Below are 23,047 nucleotides of genomic sequence, written 5' to 3' on the forward strand. Positions count from 1 at the left end.
CATTGAGCTGTGTTGCAGTCCACACAGTCTTGATTACTGTAGCTATAAAAATAAGTCTTAAAACTGGTTAGTATGACTCCTCCCATTAACTCTTCTTTTTCAATATTATTTTAGCTATTTTAGTTCCTTTGCTTTTTCATTTAAATTTTTTAACCAGTTTATAACTTCCCACTTCCCAAGTCCCATCCCCATCTCCACCTCTCCCCCTCCCCCCTGAAGAGTACATTATTTATTGTTAAACAATAGTTCATTTTGCATAGTCTTTAAATCTGAGTTTTTTTTAGCACCTATCTCTTGTCCCTTGGCCCTGAAGGAGCCTGTGCAAAGGTCCTTTATGGACCCTTCAGGCCTACAGAGAACGGTGCTTGTCTTCTCTCCCACATGTCAGTGGACCCCACCCATCTCTTCTTTACTCTGCCTCTGCCTTCATGTTGAGGAAGGCTTCAGAACAGACATGTAGAATGGTGATTCTGCTCTTTTAAATAAATGATAATTGATAATCTTACATAATATTTATTATTTTAACTTTTTTGGTGGACATTTCAGTGGCATTAAATACATTCACAGTGTATTCAGAACAGCCTAATCCCAGAACTTTTGCATTTCTTGCAGCTTGTGTGGAAACATTTAAGTTAAATCACCAAATTTTTGGTTTTGCCCCATGGGGTGGACCCAGTGTATATCTAACCAAAAAGGGGAGCCAGAGAATTATGAATATGCCATAATTCTTCAACCTCCAATCTAAAACATTAGTCAACTTATAGATATTCACATTATAACTTTTCTTTGTTAGATTTGGTGCCTGGTATATAGAATTTTAAGATCCTCCAGTTTTGTACTACTCGTGTTTCCCCTAAAATAAGACATCCTCCGAAAATAAGACTTATCACATGGAAAGATAAGACATCCCCTGAAAATAAGACCTAGTGCAACTTTGGGAGAAAAAAATAATATAAGACCCTGTCTTATTTTCGGGGAAACAGGGTAAAATCATGCTATTTCTTTCTTTAAAAAAAAAGTGCCACTGCATGTATAGATCTTGGTGGGACAGATATTCAAGAGAGAACCATGGCTCTAGCCGGTGGTTGGCCCTCGAACCAAAGGGTCACAGATTCGATTCTCAATCAAGGCACACGGCACATACCAGGGTTGTGGGTTTCATTCTCCAGACCCAGCGGGAGCACGTGTGGGAGGCAACCAGTTGATCACATCGATGTTTCTTTCTCTCTCCTTCCCTCCTTCCTTCCCTTTAATTTTCTCTGAAAAGCAATGGAAAAAATATCCTCAGGTGAGATTAACAAAAATACCAAAAAAAGAGATGGCAGAAGTGTTAGGATCAGAGGGTTAGAGTTTAACCTGAAATGACCTGAATGTTCATCAGTTCATGAATAGATGAACAAAGTTGGTACATCTGTATAATGGAATACTGCTCAGCAGTAGAAAGAAACAAGCTCCTGAAAGATGTGGTTAATGTGGATGGATCTGAAAGGCATACTCAAAAGTAGGACACAGAAGACCACGCATTGTGGTTCCGTTTCATGACACTGTAGAAGAGGCAAACTACAGGGACAGAACACAGATGCTGGTGCAGGAGGAGAGGGTGGACCACGGAGGGCGCTGCAGGCCTCTCTGGGATGAGGACAGTGTTCTGTGTTATGGTTGTGGTAGTGGTGATGGCATTGGGTAACATTTGTCAAAACACAGAGCTGTGACCCTAAAATGGATGGACTGTCCTAGATGTAATGATAACCCAGTCACTTAAAAAAGATGTTAATTTTCTCCTTGTGCAGAGTATTGCGCTCTACATTCTTGGCGATGAAAGCTCTGTCTGTGATGAATCCTCACACTATTTATCGAGAATTACTCCAGGTAAGTCATTGTAATTAATGTTAGGCTTAGCAAACAAAATTTTATAAATACTGATATCAGTGTTGATATTAAAAAAATAGTTTTGTGTTTGTTTAGAGACCACATCGTATCTCATTGTAGAGGTATCTTACACTGTTCTGGTCTAAGTCTGCAATTGAATTTTAGAGACCAGGATGACTTAAAAATTTAACTTCATAGTTTTAGTGTGCCTTATTTCATACTTTTAGAAAGATGATTTTATTTTATTTTTTTAGAAGGATTATTTTAACTTCTGGGAAATTATACTTTCTAGCCTGCTTATTTTATTATTTTCTAGGAGTTGTTTGTTAAAGCTTTATTTCCAGATTTCTTGTGCATTTTATGCATTTTCTTTACTAGGAAGACTATCAAAATAACGATTTGTTTTGTTATCTTGTAGCCCCCCAAAAGTCACAAGCAGAACAAGAGGAAAACAGGTGACTTTTATTCAGATTGTGCTTTTATAATAAATTTATAAAACATGATTATGTGTCACTCTTCTGTTTAATAACTGTGTTTTGTTTTCCTACAGGTTTAGTTTCAGGCATTCTCCATCAGTTTCTAGTCTAGCTGAAAGATTAGTTGTCTGGATGGCTAATGTAGGTAAGATTGTCTTTACTCCTTATGTGTTATTGAAATGCCAGTGAGAATCTTCTGCTTTCCCTGGACACTCCATCCTCACGAAGCCCATCTGCCTCAAAGCAAGCTAGATCTGGGAGGCATGAGGAGAGAAGGTCCCACAGGTTTGAGATTATGGCCTATCAAGCCATACTTCCTTTCCCTAACAGTTTCAAAACTTTCATATGACATCAGCAACACTAGCTTCTGATATCGGCCTCAGAATGGAGAGCACCATTCACTGCACACCAGACCTTAAGCCATTGTCATATTCAGATACAGAAGGGTGTATTCCTGGCAAAACCTAAAAGTAATTGTATAAACGTTGCAGGTGTTTATGCAATTACTTTTATACAATAAACGTTGCTGTGGAAGCATATAGGCCAAGGATTTAAAGTGCCAAAATGAAGATTCATATGTAGAGGGGGGAAGAAAAGAGTTTTCTATAATCCTAAGTCTGTGATCCTAAGTTTCAAACGGAGTAAAGTACTAAAGAAATTTTTCATGAAAAGAACTAAAAAAAGTCAAATTACTTACATGAAGATATAAAAAAATGAAAATGTTTTTATATTAGAAAGTAATGCTCTAATGAATGTTACAGGATATTTCTGAATTCTTAAAGACTGCTCTAAATGACTTAGTTTTTGAGCCCAAAACCCGGGCATGTGCCCTGACCCAGAATTGATCCATGACTTCCTGGTTCAGCAGTGGAAGTTCAACCACTGAACTGCACCGTCTGGACTCAATATTATTTAAAGATTCATCCATGTTGATTCATGTAGCAGTAGGTCACTTGTTTTCATTGCTAAATACTTCATAGTTTGAATATTATAACTTATTTATTCATTCTTTATTTGTTGTTAGTCCTCAGCCAAGGATATTTTTTCCATTGAATTTTATAGAGAGTGGAAGGGAGGGGGAGAAACAGAGAGAGAGAAACATCCATGTGAGAGAAACACATCAATTGGTTGCCTCCTGAATGTGCCCCAGTGGGTACCTGCAACCGAGGTACATGCCCTTGACCAGAATCAAATTCGGGACCCTTCAGTCCTTGGGCCAATGTTCTTTGCACTGATCAAAACTGGCTGGGCCTTATTTTTCCATTCTATTGATGCAAGCAATTGGGATGTTTCCTCCCTTTCCTTTTTTTGCCATAGTGAAACAGCATTGCTAACAAATATTTTAATATTGTGTCCTGGTGCACATGTGCCACAAGTTTCTGTATGGCTATTGTTGTGCCATAGGGTTCGGCCTATCTGTACATGCCAAGTGTTTTCCAGTGTGGTTGTACCAATACACCAGTAACCACCATCAATTGTGGTCGAGAAGTACAGTTGCTGTACATACTAGCCAATACTTGATAATGATTGACTTCAATATTTGTCTGTCAGGCTAGTGTGAACTTCTGTTTTCTAGTGGTTTTAGTTTTGCTTTTCCCTGATCACTCATTGGATAGAGTATCTTTTCATATGTTTATTGACTCTGTATTTAATCTATGGAATGTTTTTTAAGTCCTTAATAGTTTTCCTATTGTTTTGGTTGTTTTTTTCTTAAGTTTTTTTTTTTAGAATTTTTTAAAGAGACCTTTTCTACTAATCCCTGATGTCAAAACACTTACCTGGTAGTAAGATGATAAAATGAATTTCTTTCTTTCTTGTCAGAATAGATGTTTACTAACTAGTCAGACTGTAAACAGGAGAGTAGCAAGTCTAAATGCAAATGAAAAATGGTTTCCTTTCACCATCAGGTTTCACTTTAAGAGACTTGGAAACTCTTCCCTTTGGAATTGCTCTTCCCATTAGAGATGCAATTTATCACTGTCGAGAGCAGCCAGCTGCAGACTGGCCAGAGGCTGTGTGTCTGTTGATTGGACGCCAGGATCTATCCAAGCAGGCCTGTGAAGGAAACTTACCCAAAGGGAAATCTGTGAGTGTCAACACCAAAAGTTCAAGGTTCAGTTTTAACCTTAGTAACATCAAAGTAGAAATGTTCTACATTTCTTTTGTCTTTTTGCGTGTGTATATTACATTGCCTTTTTTATATTATGTGCCAGGGGGCATTTATAATGGGACAAATGTTATTAATTGTATATTAAACATGAGAACAGGAGATTTTGGAATGCTTTGTCTTTCCTGGACCTTTCTTCACCGTGAGTGATCAGTAGAGCAACTACCATGGTTGATTCCCTACTTATATTGTTTGGTAATTAACTAATTTATAATTATGTGGGAAAAGCAAGAGCATAGATCCTGAATTTGAATAGTTATTATATAATTATATTCTGTTTCATACATTTCTGATGTGTTGGCTTTCTTAAATTTAACCTTTAAATATTGTAAATATATCTGTTTAATCACATCAAGCTGAAGCCCCAGGAAAAGGATTTTGGTGGGGGAGGAGGCAGAGGGCACTAATGTTTGAAAGATGTCTTAATGTTATTATCCCTTCTGAATACTGTCCTTCATCAGTCTTTAAATCTGTTTTTAAAAAATGGGTTTTGAGGTAGAAAGTGAATTACATCATTTCTCTCCAATTATTTCTTTTAAAATCAGCCTCATTAAAATTTAAAAATGGGATTTTTAAAATTGCTAAACTCGAGTTAACTTTAAAATCATAAATAGTAGTGCTGTATTACTGTGAGCATCCAGGAGAGTCCAGAGATGACAGTGGAAATTTGCCTAATCTCTTACTAGCCTTTGAACTATCAGCACATTTTGACTATTTATAATCCGCATTAGGTCTTAGGCTACTGATGCTTCTGAACCTGTATCAAAATTTATTCCTGACATTAGTGCTGCCTCATGAACCTGTGGCAGGTTCATGTTTCCATAGGGATCCATCTTCAGCAGGGTCCGACCAGATAGTGCTCTTCAGTCTGCACCTATATAACTATAATTTGAGTTAGTGTTTGTTTTGTCTTAAACAGAAAACCCATCTTTTTGGGGGGTGTGGGTGGGGGAATTTAGTAAAATTTTAATTCTTTCCTTGGCCAAGGTAAGTTTTAGCATTTAGACCTCTTTTCACTTACTAGAGCAGTGTTTCCCAAACTTCCCTCATGATGAGAATCACCTGGTGGAGTTGTTAAAACACAGATTCCTGAATCCCAACTAAGAAGTGCTAAACTAGAATTTTTGAGAACATATAGGTAAAATTGCATACCTTAGTGCTCTGTATATAACATCTGTCTTAGAGCACTAGTTAAGTATACAATTTTACCTATATGTTCCCAAAAATTCTAGTTTAGCACTTCTTAGTTGGGATTCAGGAATCTGTGTTTTAACAACTCCACCAGGTGATTCTCATCATGAGAGAAGTTTGGGAAACACTGTACTAGAGTAAGAGCAGTGTAACATCATTAGCACTGAAACCATTCACCTGTATTTGTCATTTTGAGTAGTTCTAAACTCAGTTCAGTAATTTGAGGCTATATTGTATAACTCATCTAAATTTAACTTACCAGCTCTTTAAGTCTATTTTATAGCTAACCCACCCATTAAAATATAGTTTCTTTTTAAAATTAGGTATTTCATAGGAACAGTAATAAATTTTTATGAACTAAACAAAAGTGATTATTTAGCCATATCTACCATTATGTTTTTTTCATGTTAATGCTGTTTCCATTTTAAATGTTGACAGAACTCTAGCATTTTAACTAGAATTTAATCTTTTGTTAAAAGAATATAAAACATTATTGAGAGAAAATATTTCCTGCTATTCAAATCTGTGTTGTAGTCTGAATTACAGTGAAACCTTGTTTTCTAACTAATTCGTTCCAGAAGGCTGTTTTGAAAAGTGATTTGCTGGAAAAGAGAATCATTTTTTCCCTTTAGAAATAATGTAAATTTTATTAATTCTTCTCCAACCCCCCAAATGATCCCCTGCTTCAACCTTTCTTATCTACAGTACATGTCTAATGTACTATTTAACCTCTGAACAAACACTTCTTTTTTTTAATTTATCAAACCACCCCCACCAGCCTTAAATGAATCACTTTCATCGCTGGTTCCCCAGTTTCTTTCAAGGAGGTCAGTATGTGGCATCTGCTTTTTCACATATCTCCGCTTCCAAAATGCTGTCACTGGCTACCTGCTTTTCCTCTGTCCAGTAGTTTTTCTACCTCTTCAGTTGCCTGTGATCATTGTTTTTTCACATCCTTAGTAATATTAGCACTCTTGATGGTCTCTGTAAGTTTTAAAATTGTGCCAATCCTCCATTTAGTCAGCAACAAAAGCAAAACAAAACAAAACACAAAAATATTTATAGCACTATTTCCTTAAGAGGTTAATAATCCTAGGTTTAGCAGTAAACTGACTAGCATTCTCTCTTTTGTTTATGGCCTCAGAGATGCTTTTTGTCAATCTGATGTATCAGCATGAAAGAGTTGTCAGGTCCAAAACCAAGGCTTATTTAACAACCCAGACATATTTTTCAATGAACAACCTGGTTGAGAATCCAATTGTTCAAGATGGGAGAAGTTTGAGAGCCGAGGTTTGACTGTACTTGGACGGAAAGACTCATATTAAAAGCATACAGTGAGCTTATGAGGACAGAGTGATAATCAAGAATTGAACTCTTTTCATTTGTTTTGTTACATTCAATCCCTTCCCTTTAAAAATTTTTTTATTTGGAACATATTTACAAACAAAATGATCCATTGTATTTAAAGCACTAAAGAGAGAAAGTATTGTTCAGCTTCCTCCAGTCCTTGTTGCATATTTCTGCATGTTTTTCTTTTCTGCTTATATTAATAAAATATAATATCTAAATTAGTGTGGGTTCTTAATGATGGGGGTGTCATATCCATTTACGATAATCTGTTTTCGAGAAGTTTAGGATATAGTTAGATTTTTACAATTTATTCAGACCCTTTCAAAGAAATGCTCCTCTTGACTCTTATCTCAAATTTAAACTTCTTCTCTTGGCTCAATAAAGAATTTTTAAGAGGGCAATTTAATTGTGCTATAACAGAGTTCTGCATTCGAGTCCTGGTGCACAATGGGAATCCAGGCCTGCCTGCTTTTGTATGCACAGTTTTTTTCTGTTGGTGGTCAGATAAGTCATCCTGGACATGGGCTTGTCAGTCAGTGTGTGTTGACTGGTTTGTAAATTGTCACTACAACCAAGTCTGTTACTCAGGTGCTCTCATCAGATGTTCCTTCAGGAACAGAGACTGAGGAGGAAGATGATGGCATGAACGACATGAATCAGGAGGTTATGTCACTCATATGGAGTGAAGATTTAAGGGTGCAGGACGTGCGGAGGCTTCTTCAAAGTGCGCATCCTGTCCGTGTCAATGTGGTGCAGTACCCAGAGCTCAGTGACCATGAGTTCATTGAGGAGAAGGAAAACAGGTAATTGAAAGCATGAACTACCTCTCGTTAGGGATTTTTTAAATGCTAAAACCCCCAAAAAAGGACACTTTAAAGTTAAAAGTACCATATATTTTAAGTATTTATTTAGCCTTAATACTCTATACATTTTCAACATATTTTGTCATTTAATGAGGTAAGTGTTATATTTCAGACCCTCTGTCCTTAGTTATCTTAAGAATTTATAAAGGAAAACACTGAACTCATCCTTCAGCTTCTTGATCAGGAAAATATTTTGAATTTTTTCTTGTATTGTTTTCAGTATAAACTTATACCAGTATTTTTTTTCTTGCTCCCATTAGAAACTCTAATAGTGATATGTTATATTGTGTAAGCCTTCTCTTTTGCCATTCTCTAAAACTTATATTCTTTATTACATTGCTAATACTAATTTATTCCTTGATAAATTGTATGATTCAGTAGTAATCAATGTAACATTCTAGAATTGTTGCCTTGGGGCAGTTCAATTTAATTTTTTTCAATTATAGTTGGAATTCAATATTATTTTATACTAGAGGTCCGGTGCATAAAACTTGTGCACAGGGGGTGGTGGGACGGTCTTTCAGCCCTGCTTGCACCCTCTCACAATTCGGGATGCTTGTCTGCCAGCTTTCCTGATTTCTGCTAACCACTCTGCCTGCCTGATTGCCCTAACTGCTCACCTACCTGCCTGATCACCCCAACTGCCTCTGCCTGCCTGCCTGATCATCCCTAACTACTCGCCTACCTGCCTGATCACTGCTAACTGCCTCGGCTCTGCCACCACAGCTTCATCCGGAAGGACTTAAGCAATGATGTCTGGAAGGTTGTTTGGCTATCCAGTCTAATTAGCATATTATACTTTTATTATTATAGATAGTTGCTTTGCTCCAAGCTGTAAGGACATGCTTGTCATAGAGATAGAAAAGTTTTAATTTTTACTCTTGATTATGGCAATTAACGAATATAGATGGCCACCAAAAAGGTGACTTACCAAAGGGTATATAGCAGACACTGCTGTTAAGTCCTTTTCTGCAAAAACATGCATGTTGTGCATTTTATTTGCCTGGCTACATAAAAGTAAGTTTCTATCTGTCTTTGCAATCATATGAGCAAATTGTCTGAGACCCCAGCACAGTCTGGTTTGGTGCTCACAGAATAATAGAGGGTTTTTGTTTTGTTTTTGTTTTTCTTCATTGTTGGAGAGTTCCTAGAAGTTGCAAGATATCTTTTAATTTTTCCTCAACACTCTTCTGACTTTACTTATGTCTCTCACCTTTGCTTTCCCTCCATCCCCCACAAGCAACAGTAACTTGCTCCAGGCTCACTTTGCTCCAGTGTCTAGGAGGTCACGCAACACATTTGCCATCAGAACTATGATTCCCAGCATTCCTGGTGCTCCCACTCTCTTGGTCCAGGGGCTGCAGAAACCAAAAGGACTGGGAACTCCCACCTGCTCTCCCATTCTGCTCTCTGGCAGACTGGGCAACCCAGGATGCCAAACCTTCCCGCCTGCTCTCTGGCCGGCTCCATGGCTCCGGCCAGCTTGGCCATCTTTGTTGTGTCACTTTGCATGTTCCCTTCTTATTGGCTATGAGAGCAAAGTGAGTTAATTTGCATATTAGATAACTTTTATTACATACATTAGTTTCAGATATATAACATAGTGGTTAGACATTATATATCTTATGAAGTTATCCCTGAAATAATCCTAGCATCCACTTGGCATCATACATAGTTATTACAATAGTAGTGGCTTGGTGCATGAAATTTGTGCCTGAGGCAGGGGGAGAGGGTGTCCCTCAGATCAGCCTGCATCCCCTCTCCAATCTAGGGAGATAATTGGCAGTCAGGCATCCCTCTCACAATTCAGAACTGCTGGCTCCTAACCACTCAACTGCCTGCCTGATTGCCCCTAACTTCTTCTGCCTGCCAGCCTGATTGTCCTTAACTGCTCTCCTGCTGGCTTGATTGCCCCTAACCACCTCTGCGTTGGCCCAGCATCTGGGGCCCAGGATTCCCTCCAGCTGACCACAGGCACCCATGGGGCAGGCAGCTGATTTGTCTCCCTGGCCACAGCGAGCCTCAGGCGCTGGGGCCTGGTTTCTCTTGTCTCCCCCAGAATGTGGGATAAGAGGACATGAGGCTTCTGCAGCTGGCTGTGGCCCGGGATCATGGGACAGGTGGCTTTTTCATCTCTCAGGTCACAGCCTGCCTCAGGCACTGGGTTCGGTTTCTTCTTCTCCCCCAGGATGTGGGGTAGGAAGACGTGAGGCTGGCACTGGTCTTCTCCGACTCCTACAGGCCCGGAGCGGCTGGGAAGTGGGGCTGCCGTCATCTTTTCAGGTTAATTTGCATACTCACTCTGATTGGCTGTTGGGTGTAACGGAGTGATAGTAATTTGCATGTTTCTCTTTTATTAGTGTAGATTATTGATTTCCTCTGCTGTACTTTACATCACTATCACCATTTTGTAACTACCACTTTGCACTTCTTAAATCCCTTTACCTTTTCTATTCTCTGGCAACCATCATTTTGTTTTCTGTATCTATTCTGCTTGTCTGTTTATTTTGTTTTTTAGATTCCACATACATAAGTAAAATCATATGGTATTTGTCTTTCTCTGTTTGACTTATTTCATTTAATATAATACCCTCCAGGTCTGTCTATGTTGTTGGCAAATGGCAGGATTTCATATTTTCTATGGCTTAGTAATACTCCATTACATATATGTATATACCACATCTTCTTTATCTAATCATCTATTGATGTGCACATGGGTTGCTTCCATATCTTGGCTCTTGTAAATAATGCTGTAGTGAACATAGGGGTGCATATATCTTTGAAATAGTGTTTTAGCTTTCTTTGGGTATATTCCCAGATGTGGAATTGCTGGGTCATAAGATAGTTCTATTTTTAATTTTTTGAGTAACCTCCATACTGCTTTCCGTAGTGGCTGCACAAAAGCATTCGTAGCAGCAGTGGACCAGGGTTCTCTCTTCTCCACATCCTCGCCAGCTCTTGGTTGTTGATTTATTGATGACAGCCATTCTGACTGGCAGGTGGGAGGTGATATCTCATTGGGTTTTAATATGCATTTCTCTGATGATTAGTGACTTTGAGCATCTTTTCATATGTTATTCATTTTCTTTGGGTATTTGCACTATTTGGAGAGTAGGTTTTACTATGTGTGAGCCACTTTTTTTGTTCAGGGAGGGGATAAGTTGGGGTTTTTTAGGTAGCCCTATTTGGTACCTCCTCCTTTATTTTCTTTTCTCAATTCATGCAAGCAGCTCTGGCTGCCATCATCTCTTGGGAGAACTGCCTCCCTAGCTCTTGGGCTCAGGAATATAAAGCCTTCTAGGGGAAGGAGACATTCAAGTTCTCTGGTATGGCCTGAGATATTGGTTTGCTTGGTGGAGGTGGGGAGAACTTGTTGCCATTTGGAGCTTGATAAGAATGATAGGCTTAGGGCTTGTAAAGTGCCACTTGTGGCAGGTTTGGAAATTTACAAATAAATTCTTGTTTATTGATGTTTAAGAACACCATTATGTCCTCTTTGGAGAAGTGTCTAATCAGGTCCTCTCCTCACTTTTTTTTTTTTTTTTTTTTTAAATATATTTTATTGATTTTTCACAGAGAGGAAGAGAGAGGGATAGAGAGTTAGAAACATTGATGAGAGAGAATCATCAATCAGCTGCCTCTTACACACCCCCTACGGGGATGTGCCCGCAACCTAGGTACATGCCCTTGACCGGAATTGAACCCGGGACCCTTGAGTCTGGAGGCCGACGCTCTATCCACTGAGCAAAACTGGCCTTGGCATCTCCTCACTTTTTAATTGGATTGTTTGTTTGTTTTTGTGTTTAGTTGTATGAGTTCTTTATAAATCTTGGATATTAACTCCTTATCTGATGTACATTGGCAAATGTTTTATTCCATTCGGTAGGTTGTCTTTTTGTTTTGATAGTTCAATTTAGGTTTTAAAATTCTCTCCAGTCCCTTTATCTGCTTGGTCTCTATTACCTGTCATCTCTGCCACTGTTTTTTTCTTTCTTACTCTGGGACTTACAACTTTTAGGGAAGGGCCATCCACACTTAGCTTCAGGCTGCTGAAGGTCTGAGTTAGTCATAACCCCTATATCTATTTCCTTCCCATATGGACACAGCTATTTGCCTCTGTAAATGAGGAAATGGAGTGACAGAGATGCTGTGTTAGATGATAGTCTATAAGCATGGACCCTGGACTATGCCTGGCCAGTATCTGCTGGGTGACTTTGGATAAATTACTAACCTCTAGCTGCCTCAGTTGGTGCCTCTATAAGAAGCACGATTGTAGCATTCATACCTCAAAAGGTTTTGTGTATCAAGTGAGTTATTTTCTTTTATACTAATAAAAGGGTAATATGCTAACTAGACTTGGAGACCTTCCAGACAAAGCCGTGATGGCAGAGCTGAGGCAGAGGCCATTAGGGGCAGTCAGGTCAGGAGAGGAGGGCAATTGGGGGTGATCAGGCCAGCAGGAGGCGGTAGTTGCGGGTGAGCAGGTTGCCAGGGGGGTAGTTGGGAATAATCAGGCTGGCAAGGGGGGGCAATTGGGGGTGAGAAGGCCAGCCGGGGTGGGGGGGCAGTTGGGGATGAGCAGGCCAGCAGGCAGAGTGGTTAGGGCAGATAGGCAGGCAGATGAGTGATTATGATCCAGCAGTCCTGGATTGTAAGAGGGTCCCAGGTTAGAGAGGGTGCAGGCCAGGCTGAGGGACACTATCATTCCCCCCCCCTCCCCCCCGCCATGTTCACGGATTTTGTGCACCAGGCCACTAGTCATGTATAAAAGGCTAATATGCTAAGTGTCCAACCATCTGGATAATGACATCATGAAGCAATGCCTGGCTTCTTCTCCTTAGTGACTAGCCGCCTTGAAGTTTCTTCAGCCCAGGAACACGACTTGCTTTATAGCCAAGTGGAAACATTTTGCACTTTAACCAAATGTCTGTGAAGCATTTTCCCATGCCTCATCTAATTTGATTCTCATAGAAATCCTGGAGTAGGTAGATAGGAGACTCAGTGGAATCCTGTTTTCTTTTCATTAGCCAGAAAATGGAGATAAGCTTAGAAACTTGACCCAACAGAAAAGAAGTAAGAAATGGTGGACCTTGAAAATGATTCAGGTTTTTTCACAAACACTGCTGCAGTTAAATATTTTACCCCTTGTTCTCCCTGCATGATATATAATAATAATCTGTTTCATGTTGATATTTACTGCTGTGTTGCTGACAGTTACCTGAAAGAGAAGTTGGGATGCTTCACTGGTCTATAAAAAGTTTAGCTAAATCAGAAAGTAGGTCTAATTAAACTAGTTTATCTATATACTAGAGCCCGGTGCACGAATTCAGGCACATGTGGGGTCCCTCAGCCTGCCCAGTGATTGGGATTGATCGGGGCCAGCCAGCCGGGGGGCTGGACCACAGGAGGTTGTCTGACCATGGGAGGTTGGCTGTGGGAGCACACTGACCATCAGGGGGCAGCTTCTGCATTGAGTGTCTGCCGCCTGGTGGATAGTACACTCCCACAGGAAGAGTGCCACTCAGCCAGAAGCTGGGCTTATGGCTGGTGAGCACAGCAGTGGCAGGAGCCTATTCCACCTCCATGCCAGTGCTACGGATCCCTTGGGGGTTGTCCACCTGCCGGCTTACACCTGCTCAGGCCGGGCTGAGGGATGAACCCTCCCCCCCCCCTCAGTGCACAAATGTTTTGCACTGAGCCTCTGGTTTCTACATAATGCTGGTAACACTGCTCAGTGTGTAATAAGCCTCAGTGCAGTCCATCATGAACAGAGTTCATGTGTGAAGCTAATTTATTTTTAACCTTTTACTATCTCTGAAATCAGAATGTCTTTCAGTCAATAGTTGTTATAGTTTAAATGATGATGCTTTTTCTTTCATAGTGCCTCAGGAAAGAGTGATATATCTTGTAATCAGTGGCATCATAAATGGAAGGAATATGGTATTAATTGTTTCCATTTTGATAATATGGAAATATATGGATTATATATAAGATTTTGCTAAAGAAATGTTATGGGATGTTGCCTTTTGGCCTTGAGTTTCCATGATTCTAGATTAATGTAGTCATTGTTCCCAAAGAATCTTAGGACAGCAAAACTTTCCTCACCAGTGAACTATATAGAAAAACAACTATGAGTGTGTACAGTTAGGGAGACAGCATGCTTGTGAATAGCACTGTCTGCAGAGAAGATGTTAGCTTCAGGAGAGATACTTCACTTGTGTTATAAGTGTTTCCTGGTTATAATGCCCCTGCTTTCATATTTGTGTGATTTTGTTTTGTTTTAAGGTGCTCTAGAGAATGTGGTTTACTTTAATATAAAAACAAGCAGCTCATAGAAGCCATCGAACATCACTGATACATAGTGCTATCTATCATTCCTGTGAATCCCAGCTGTTACATAAGGGAAACCGATTCTGTGTTTTTCCTAGAGATGCCATGAAATCTGTTGACCTTCACTGTAGGATCTTCCTTTCCTCCCTTGAGTACAGACCGCGGAGTCTCTCTGCTAAAAGGATAGGAGTAGGAACCCAGATGTGTTGAGGGCAACTAGACTGAAAATAATGTAGTGAACCAAGAGTATAATATTTTCCTATGAGAGTGTTAGCAACAGAGTAGAACTTTTAGGTTTCTCTTTTTGGATACCTGGGGAGAATTGACTTGGTTTATAGACCAGCTGTTGTAGTTTGTTTTTTAAATCCTCACCTGAAGGCATGCTCAGAGAGACAGATAGACAGACACAACTTTTCGGTGCACAGGACAATGCTCTACCAACGGAGCCACTCCAGCCGGTTTGTACCAGCTGATTTTCACTCAAAGCAAATATGAAACAAAAAAAGAAGAAAAAAAAAAGGAATTGGGCCTCTCCTTAGACTTTCTAAGGGGGGACAGGCAAGAGTATCACAGTGAGAACGACCATGTTGGGTGATTCAACCACATCTTTGTGGATTTCCTGGATGTGACTTCATTTTATACGGTGTGCCTTCCTTTGAAATACTTGCCACAGATTGCATTCCAATCTTTTTGCTTAAAATTTTTTTTCACATGTTGGTTTTAATTTTTATTATAGATTGCTCCAGTTATGCCAGCGAACTATGGCCCTTCCAGTAGGACGAGGGATGTTTACCTTGTTTTCATACCATCCTGTTCCAACGGAACCATTGCCTATTCCTAAGTTGAATTTGACAGGTATGTTAAAATCTGGGCTCAGCGAGAAAGGAAATGAAGTCCTCTTTTTATCTTCAGTGGTCTTATATATTGTTAGTAGCTGTTCTAGTGGTTATTGCTGCTCAAATAGCAAATCAGACTAAACATTGAGGGAAATAAAACGTATCCCATTACTAATTTTTGCTTTTAATGAGACCATTTCAAGATATAGAAAGGTAATTGGGAAAGTTTAGAAATATATTATGGATAATGGTTACATTATTAAACATTAAATAATCATGAAGTATTGATATAATATGTAGAAGTATTTAGTCTTAAAATGTCAAGGCTTTTATGAACATACTAGAGGCCCAGTGCACAGATTCATGCACCGGTGGGGTCCCTTAGGCTAGCCTGTGCCCTCTTGCAATCCAGGAGCCCTAGGGGGCTGTTGGACTCCTGGTTTTAGCCCGATCCCTCGCGGGCCTGGCCTACATGTATTGAGCCAAATCTGGCAGTTTGACATTCCCCAAAGTATGTAGTAGTGCTGAGGCGGCAGGTGGCTGGAGAGGAGCCCTAGCCCAGGCCGGGCACAGTACTGGCTCGTCAAGGCCCTGCTGCTCCTGCCACCTGGTTGCTTGCTGGTGCTGCTGTGGAGGCGGGAGAGGCTCACCTCACTGCAGCTGTGCTCACCAGCCATGAGCCTGGTGCCCGAAGGTTAGCTGAGCTGTGCTTGCTGTGGGAGTGCACCTGCCTCCAGAGGGCAGCTCCGGTATTGAGCATCTACCCAGTGGTAGTTAGTGCGCAGCACAGTGACTAGTCAGTCGGTTGCTCAGTTGCTTAGGCTTTTATATATATAGATGATCCTTGTACAAAAACAAGAAAATATTGCAGTAGCTTCACTTGCTGAAGTCCCACTAGTGTTAACATTTTGGTATATATATGTTTCTGAATTTTATAATTTTATATTTGCTTAATTATCAGAAAATTTAAATCTGTTATAGAAATTACAGTATCTTAAAATTTACTATATAATGAGCATTCTTCCATATCTAGTATATCTATGGATACAACTGTATATGTATGTATGTATGTAGATATTGTATACACACTTAAATATATGTGTGTGTATATATCTACACATATATGTGTGTGTGTGTGTGTGTGTGTGTGTGTGTGTGTGTATAAAATGATTTCAGAGAGGAATGGAGAGGGAGAGAGTTAAAAACATCAATGATGAGAAAGAATCATTGATAGGCTGCCTCCTGCGTGCCCTCTACTGGAGATTGAGCCCACAACCTGGACCTATGCCCTGACTGGGAATCCAACTGTACGTGACCTCTTGGTTCATAGGTTGGTGTTCAAACATTGAGCCACGCTGTCCAGGCTGTATACACATTTTTAATTATTAACTTCATTTTTATTTTTTTAGAGTATTTCATTTAGTGGAATATAATTTATATAGACAGATTGGTATCATTGGAAATTATTGTTTTTGCTATTATAAGTGTATATTGGGGTATATTCATCTTACTTATTTAGAAATTGTTTAGAAGAACTCCTAAAACAAGATTTTAAGGCTCTGATGCAGCAGATTGGCACATGATTGGATGCATGAGCTTTACTTCTGCCAGATATGAGAGTGTTATTTTCCCATTGTTATTGGTTATAAAGGGTTTTATAGTACTCATTCACCTGATACTAGTTTGAATGTGTTCTATAGTGACAGTCTTGAACAGTCAAAGTTATCCTTGAAAATCTTTTAAAGTGTAGTGCGTGTGTTTTTATGAGACTTGTATAAAATGTATATTTTAAGTTATGTAATTTTAAAAATACAGGGTCCTCTCAGATTTGTAAGGAACTGTGTTTTCAGTGGTTGTGGAAAATGAGACCAGCTGAGTAAAGAGCACATCATCCAACTCATTGATAGGTAAAGCAAGCAGAGTGACCTTCACTATTTTAGCTGATCTCTCTCTGAGAGATAAACAACTGTGTCAAAATCTGAACAACTGTTGAGTCTTAATGGAAGGCATGGTATATAGGTGTTTATTTTATTAGCCTTTCAAATGTTTGGAGCTTTTCATAGAAAAAGCTTGGATTAGAAAAGAATTTCATGCAAAATTGGCAAATGTTAAAGAGTATTAAATCTGGGTGGCAATACTTGGGTGTTAAATAAGTACATGAATCATTATCTTCTTTTGGAAAAAAAGAACATTTAGTTAAATTTGCATGATTTAAAATGTGTTTATGACATTAATCCAAAATTTTATTATTTTAGCCATTCTGGTAGACACCCCTAAGAAAAAAAAATCTTGATTTATTAATAAGTTAATTTAGGGGAAAATATTTTTTAATTAGTCCCTTAACTCTCAACTGATAGGCCTGTTGTACTTACATATATTGTTATGCTTATTGGATAATACATTGAATTCTTACTGCTTTACCCTTTGCCTATTATTTTGTGTGCAAATGTTATGGTTACGTATATGATGAATTATTTTGGTAAGTTTACTTGTTTTTTAAGAGTAATCTCTGTGCCTTTTTTTAAAGAAAGTAAGAGTATAACTCATGAACTGGTTACCAAACCAGTGGTTACCAATTGGTTACCAATGTAGTGCTGTCTGACACCAACATTTGAATTAGTTCGTAGGTACAAAAAGCAAATGGTACAGTCATGTATTTTACCTTGTGCTTGTGTCTCTGTGTGAGTATATGGGTATATGTATAGATAAACTCCCAGTAAGATATTGTGATTCTATTTGAAATTGATTTTACATAACTTTCAGAACTTAAAATAGCATTTTCAAACACCCAGTGAACTGTATAATTCTATGCAATATTAGGATATTTATTTTAAACGAGAGGCCCAGCGTGCAGGAAATGGTGCACGAATTGTATGTGAGTAACTCCCTTCCACTTGCCTCAGCTGGCTGCCCCGCCCATCGCCTCTTATAGCTCTCTGCCCCACCTTCCACTGCTCATAGCTCTCCGTCACTAGTAGCTCGCTCCCCACCCTGCCCACCAAGAGAGCTGTTGCTGGTTTGGTCATGATGGCATTATGGTGTGCTGGCCATAGGCCTTTTATATAAGAGAGAGTCATGACTAGAATTAGAAATATAAAAATAATTTAATATTTGCTTATTAATGGGGTAAATCAAAACCAGACTCAGAGAATTCAAAGAACATCACGACCATTTAATTTATGTTGCTCTTAAATTTAATGCGTACTCTTTTGGTTCACTGGATAACTCAAGTCTGTAAAATGATGCTTTTGATAGCACTATGAATGAATTTTGTGCTGTGAACAATAGCATATAATTAGATATCTATATTATATGTATAGACAGACATAGAGAAGAGGCAGAACAAATTTATGAAGGTCCTAGTCTCTTTTAAAAATGTCATTTTCACTTAATGTCCTGAGAAAAATAAGGTGTGGCATATTTAACATCATTGTCACCAACCACATGTTGGAATTTATTGTTCATATAGTTTAACTGTGACACTAGTCTTTGTTTTATTTTTTAATAAGCTTCCTGCTGTTTGAAAGAAAGATTTTTAAGCAGTGGGTATCTTAATCAGATCGGTATAAGGTTAAATTGGTATCAGTTATGTTATTTTAGCAAAAAGGACAATTAATTATTTTAAGCAGTTAAGGTTTTTCCACCCTGAATCAACTTTTACTCACATGTATAAAAGTTTCAGAACTCATAGTAAGCTAATATTATTAAGGATTTCAAATGTAGAAAAAGCAGTCTCTGTTCTCAAAAACCTAAATTTAACAACTTTGATTTTGTATATTTCTATTCTCTCAGTTTTAAATTTGTTTGCTTGAATAGGGCGTGCCCCTCCTCGGAACACAACAGTAGACCTTAACAGTGGGAACATTGATGTGCCTCCCAACATGACAAGCTGGGCCAGTTTTCATAATGGTGTGGCTGCCGGACTGAAGATAGCCCCGGCCTCCCAGATCGACTCGGCGTGGATTGTTTACAATAAGCCCAAGCATGCTGAGTTAGCCAATGAATATGCTGGCTTCCTCATGGCCCTGGGACTCAATGGGCACCTCACCAAGCTGGCCACTCTCAATATCCACGACTATCTGACGAAGGTGAGAAAGGTGGTGCTTCCAGCTCTTGGTATAGTGCCTCACCTGGGCTGCTGCAGTATCTTCTAATTGTTCTATTTGCTCTTCCTTCTTTATTCTTATATTTGTAAATACATTCTTCTCATAGCAAACAGAGTAATCTTTCTAAAGTGTATATTGGAATATATCACTTCCCTGGTCAAAACTGTGTAATAGTCTTCTGTTGCTCTGAAGGCACATTTAAGAGCCTAGTGATATTACATCTCTAGTCTTACTTTGTACCACTCTTCCCCCCTTGCTACCACCCTCCAACCATGGGGACTGGCTATTTTTGCTCCTTGGCATAAACTCTTCCTCTTGGCATAAACTCTTCCACTTATATGCTATAAAAAGTCATCTGTTTTTTAAAATATATTTCTATTGATTTAAAGTAGAAGAAGGGAGAGGGAAAGAGATAAAAACATCCATGATGAGAGACTCATCAATTGGCTGCCCCCTGCACCCCGTCTACTAGTGATCGAGCCTGCAACCGGGGCATGTGCTCTGACCAGGAATCAAACCGTGACCTCCTGGTTCTTGGGTCAATGCTCAACCACTAAGCCACATCGGCTGGACAAAATTCACTTATTTTAAGTATACAATTTAGTGGTTTTAGTAAATTCACAGATTTTAGAGCATTTTACAACCTTGTAATGGAATCTCACATCCAGTAGCAGCCACTCTCTGTTCCTCTCTCCCCCCACTCCCTTACAACCACTGATCTGCTCTCTGTGGCTGTGGACTTGCTGACTCTGGACCTTTCATACTGGTATACATGGAATCATACAAAATGTGGTCTTTTACGACTGGCTTCTTTCCCTTAGCAGTGTTTTCAAGGTTCGACCATGTTATTCCTTGTATTAGCACTTACTTTCTTTTTATTGCTGAGTAGAATCTCTGTTGTATGGATATACTGCATTTTATTTGTCTTGCATCAGTTGATGGATATTTGGATTAGTTCTACTTTTTGGTTATTATGAATAATGTGGTATAAGCATGTACATGTCTTTATGTATACTTACGTTTTCATTTCTCATGGGCATATTGCTATAAGTGGAATTGCTGTATCATATGGTAACTCTTTGTTTAAATTCTTGGGGTTCCACCAAACTGTTTTTCAGAGTGGGTGCACCATTTTACAGTTGTACCAGCAGTACCTAGGAGTTCCGATTTCTCCACAATATCTCATTGTAGTTTTGTTTTGCGTTTCCCTAATGGCTAATGATCTTTAGTATCTTTTCATGTGCTCATAGGCTATTTATACGTTTTCTTTGGAGAAATGTCTATTCATATATTAGCTTATTTTTTTTAACTGGTTTATCTTATTGAGTTATAATCTTTATATATTTTGGATAGTAGTCCATTAACAGATACAAGATTTAACCATTTTCCTCCCATTCTTTTTGTTTTTTCACTATCTAATGACATCTTTGAAACACAGAAGTTTTTAGTTTTGACCAAGTTCAGTTCACCTCTTCTTTCTTTGGTTGCTATACTTTGTGCCCTATCCAAGTCATTGCCTAATCAAAGGTCACGAAGACTTACACCTATGTTTTCTTTGAAAAGTTTTATGGTTTTAGCTCCTACATTGAGTTACGTGATCAATTTACAGTAATATTTGTATATATTATAAAGAAGAAGTCCAACTTCATTGTTTGGCAGGTGGTTCTTCACTTATCACAGCACAGTGTTTTGAAAAGACTTTTTTTCCCATTGGATTGTCTTGGCACCCTTGTTAATCAACCTTCTATGTGAAGGTTTATTTCTGGATCACCTCAAAGTCATTTATATGTTGTTCTCTCACCTGACATTCTCCCTTTTTAAAGTTGAGGGCCCCCCTTTCTGCCACTTTCTTGGCTAATTTATACTTATTTTTCAGGTCCTATTGTGAATTTTACTTTTTAAAAGATTCCTAATAATTCCTCAGCCCCTTCTAATCTAAGTTAGGCACCTTTAAAATATTTTTTTTCATATTACTTTGTACTTGCACGCCCCCTACTGGGCATGTGCCCTTGACTGGAATTGAACTTGGGGCTCGTCAGTCTACAGGCCCATGCTCTATCCACTGAGCCAAACTAGCTAGGGCTCAATGCATTACTTTTTAATAAAATGGTTGTATGTTTTTAGTTTAACACTTTTTCCCTATTAGGGTACTAGCTTTGTGAGGACAAGGACCAGGTCTGTGTAGTTTGCTATTTTGTTCTTGGTGCCTTTCACTGTGCCTGTCACATAAACATATTTATTGAAAATACTGTTTTATTTAAAACTTCATATCTGTTTTGGTAGTAGCTTAAGTTTCTCTCTCTTTCTGTCTTAGGGTCATGAAATGACAAGCATTGGACTATTACTAGGTGTTTCTGCTGCTAAGCTGGGCACTATGGATATGTCCATTACCCGGCTGCTTAGCATCCACATTCCTGCTCTCTTACCCCCAACGTCCACAGAGCTTGATGTCCCTCACAATGTCCAGGTGGCTGCGGTGGTCGGCATCGGCCTTGTGTATCAAGGGACAGCTCACAGGCACACTGCAGAAGTCCTGCTGGCTGAAATAGGTAAGGCATCAATAGTGCTGTCTTCATTAGCATACATTTCTCATTCCACAGGAAACAAAGTAAGAATGATAGTAAAATTATTAAAATTAAGGAAAAATAGTAGCTGATGTGAGGGTAGAATGATCTTACTAATAAAATTGCCTAATTATTTTTTATTTTCCGGTCTTTTAGATAGTTTCTAATTCTTTGCTATTATGCATAAACATTATGCTGATTACTTTTTTGTAATATTTACTATTTTTTAATTACATTTTTCCCCTGAAGATAAAACCCCAGAAATGTGAACTGTTTGTTTTTTTTTTTTGGAGGGAGAGGTCTTTATATATAATACATTTTCCTGCCTTAAAGGGTAGAGTTAGTGTTATGTGGTGCTTTTTATAAGTATAAACTTTGCATCAAGCCAAATATTTAGGATCAATACACAGAAATTCTACCATAATAGAGCAGCTCAGTATTATATAGGTTCAAAACAGATGTCTGGAAACAAAAAATATTTAATTTTGTTTAAAACTTGGGGGAAGTATTTCAACATGTTTTCACCACATCTAATGAATGAATGAATTTGAAAATAATAAAGCAAAACAAAATGTAAGAGATTAAAAATTAAAACTCTTGTTGAGTACTCCTCCCTTTAAAAATGTTATTTCCTATTTCTTAATAAAAATAAATAAATAAAACCTAAGTTTCACAGTGTTTTAAAGTTATTGATCTTAGAGGGAAGGGGGGCGGGGGGGAGAGGGTGGGTGGGAAGAGATCAACCAAAGAACTTGTATGCATATATGCACAACCCATAGACATTAGGGTGGTAAAGGCATTGGCAAGCTAGAAGAGGTCCATGGAGAGAAAAAGGAGATATATACTACTTTCAACTATAGATATTTTAAAAATATATAAATATGAATCAAATAAAGGCATTGTTTTTAAATTAGAAAACTAAAAGAATTATTTTGGAATTTATTTTGTAGTAAACAGAGATGTGGACACCATTTGTGATGTCATATCTTTCTGAGGGGTTATATTGAATCCATAGCTCTTATGCAACTTAGTTACTAGAAAGTTAACTCTAGAGCTCTTATGAATTAATGTTTTAAAAGCCCACCATGAACCTCGTTATTTCCTCTCTCACAGGCAGGCCCCCTGGTCCTGAAATGGAATACTGCACTGACAGGGAGTCCTATTCTTTAGCTGCTGGCTTGGCCTTAGGCATGGTCTGCTTGGGGGTAAGCACAGTCTCTGCCTTCCAAGGCTTCAGGGAAAAGGACTGCATGTTGAGATGAATATTCTGAATACTGAGTACTGCTCTGCCATAC

The 23,047-nt window shown here is 38.7% G+C and overlaps 1 protein-coding gene across 3 annotated transcripts in view; it reads left to right on the forward strand.

Annotated features, from left to right (window-relative positions):
• ANAPC1 (anaphase promoting complex subunit 1) overlaps nucleotides 1-23,047 on the forward strand; it is a 90,880-nt gene that overhangs the window by 36,696 nt on the left and 31,137 nt on the right. For all 3 annotated transcript variants that reach the window (XM_084900874.1, XM_084900873.1, XM_084900875.1), the window contains exons 22-30: nucleotides 1,791-1,869; nucleotides 2,288-2,324; nucleotides 2,420-2,490; nucleotides 4,253-4,431; nucleotides 7,642-7,856; nucleotides 14,983-15,101; nucleotides 18,899-19,170; nucleotides 21,503-21,737; nucleotides 22,866-22,957. In XM_084900874.1, the coding sequence (XP_084757000.1) occupies nucleotides 1,791-1,869; nucleotides 2,288-2,324; nucleotides 2,420-2,490; nucleotides 4,253-4,431; nucleotides 7,642-7,856; nucleotides 14,983-15,101; nucleotides 18,899-19,170; nucleotides 21,503-21,737; nucleotides 22,866-22,957 (1,299 nt within the window). The remainder of the gene's footprint in view (nucleotides 1-1,790; nucleotides 1,870-2,287; nucleotides 2,325-2,419; nucleotides 2,491-4,252; nucleotides 4,432-7,641; nucleotides 7,857-14,982; nucleotides 15,102-18,898; nucleotides 19,171-21,502; nucleotides 21,738-22,865; nucleotides 22,958-23,047) is intronic.

The sequence above is a fragment of the Pipistrellus hanaki genome (genome assembly GCF_964339955.1).
Source record: "Pipistrellus hanaki genome assembly, chromosome: 12".
Taxonomy (NCBI): Eukaryota; Metazoa; Chordata; class Mammalia; order Chiroptera; family Vespertilionidae; genus Pipistrellus; species Pipistrellus hanaki.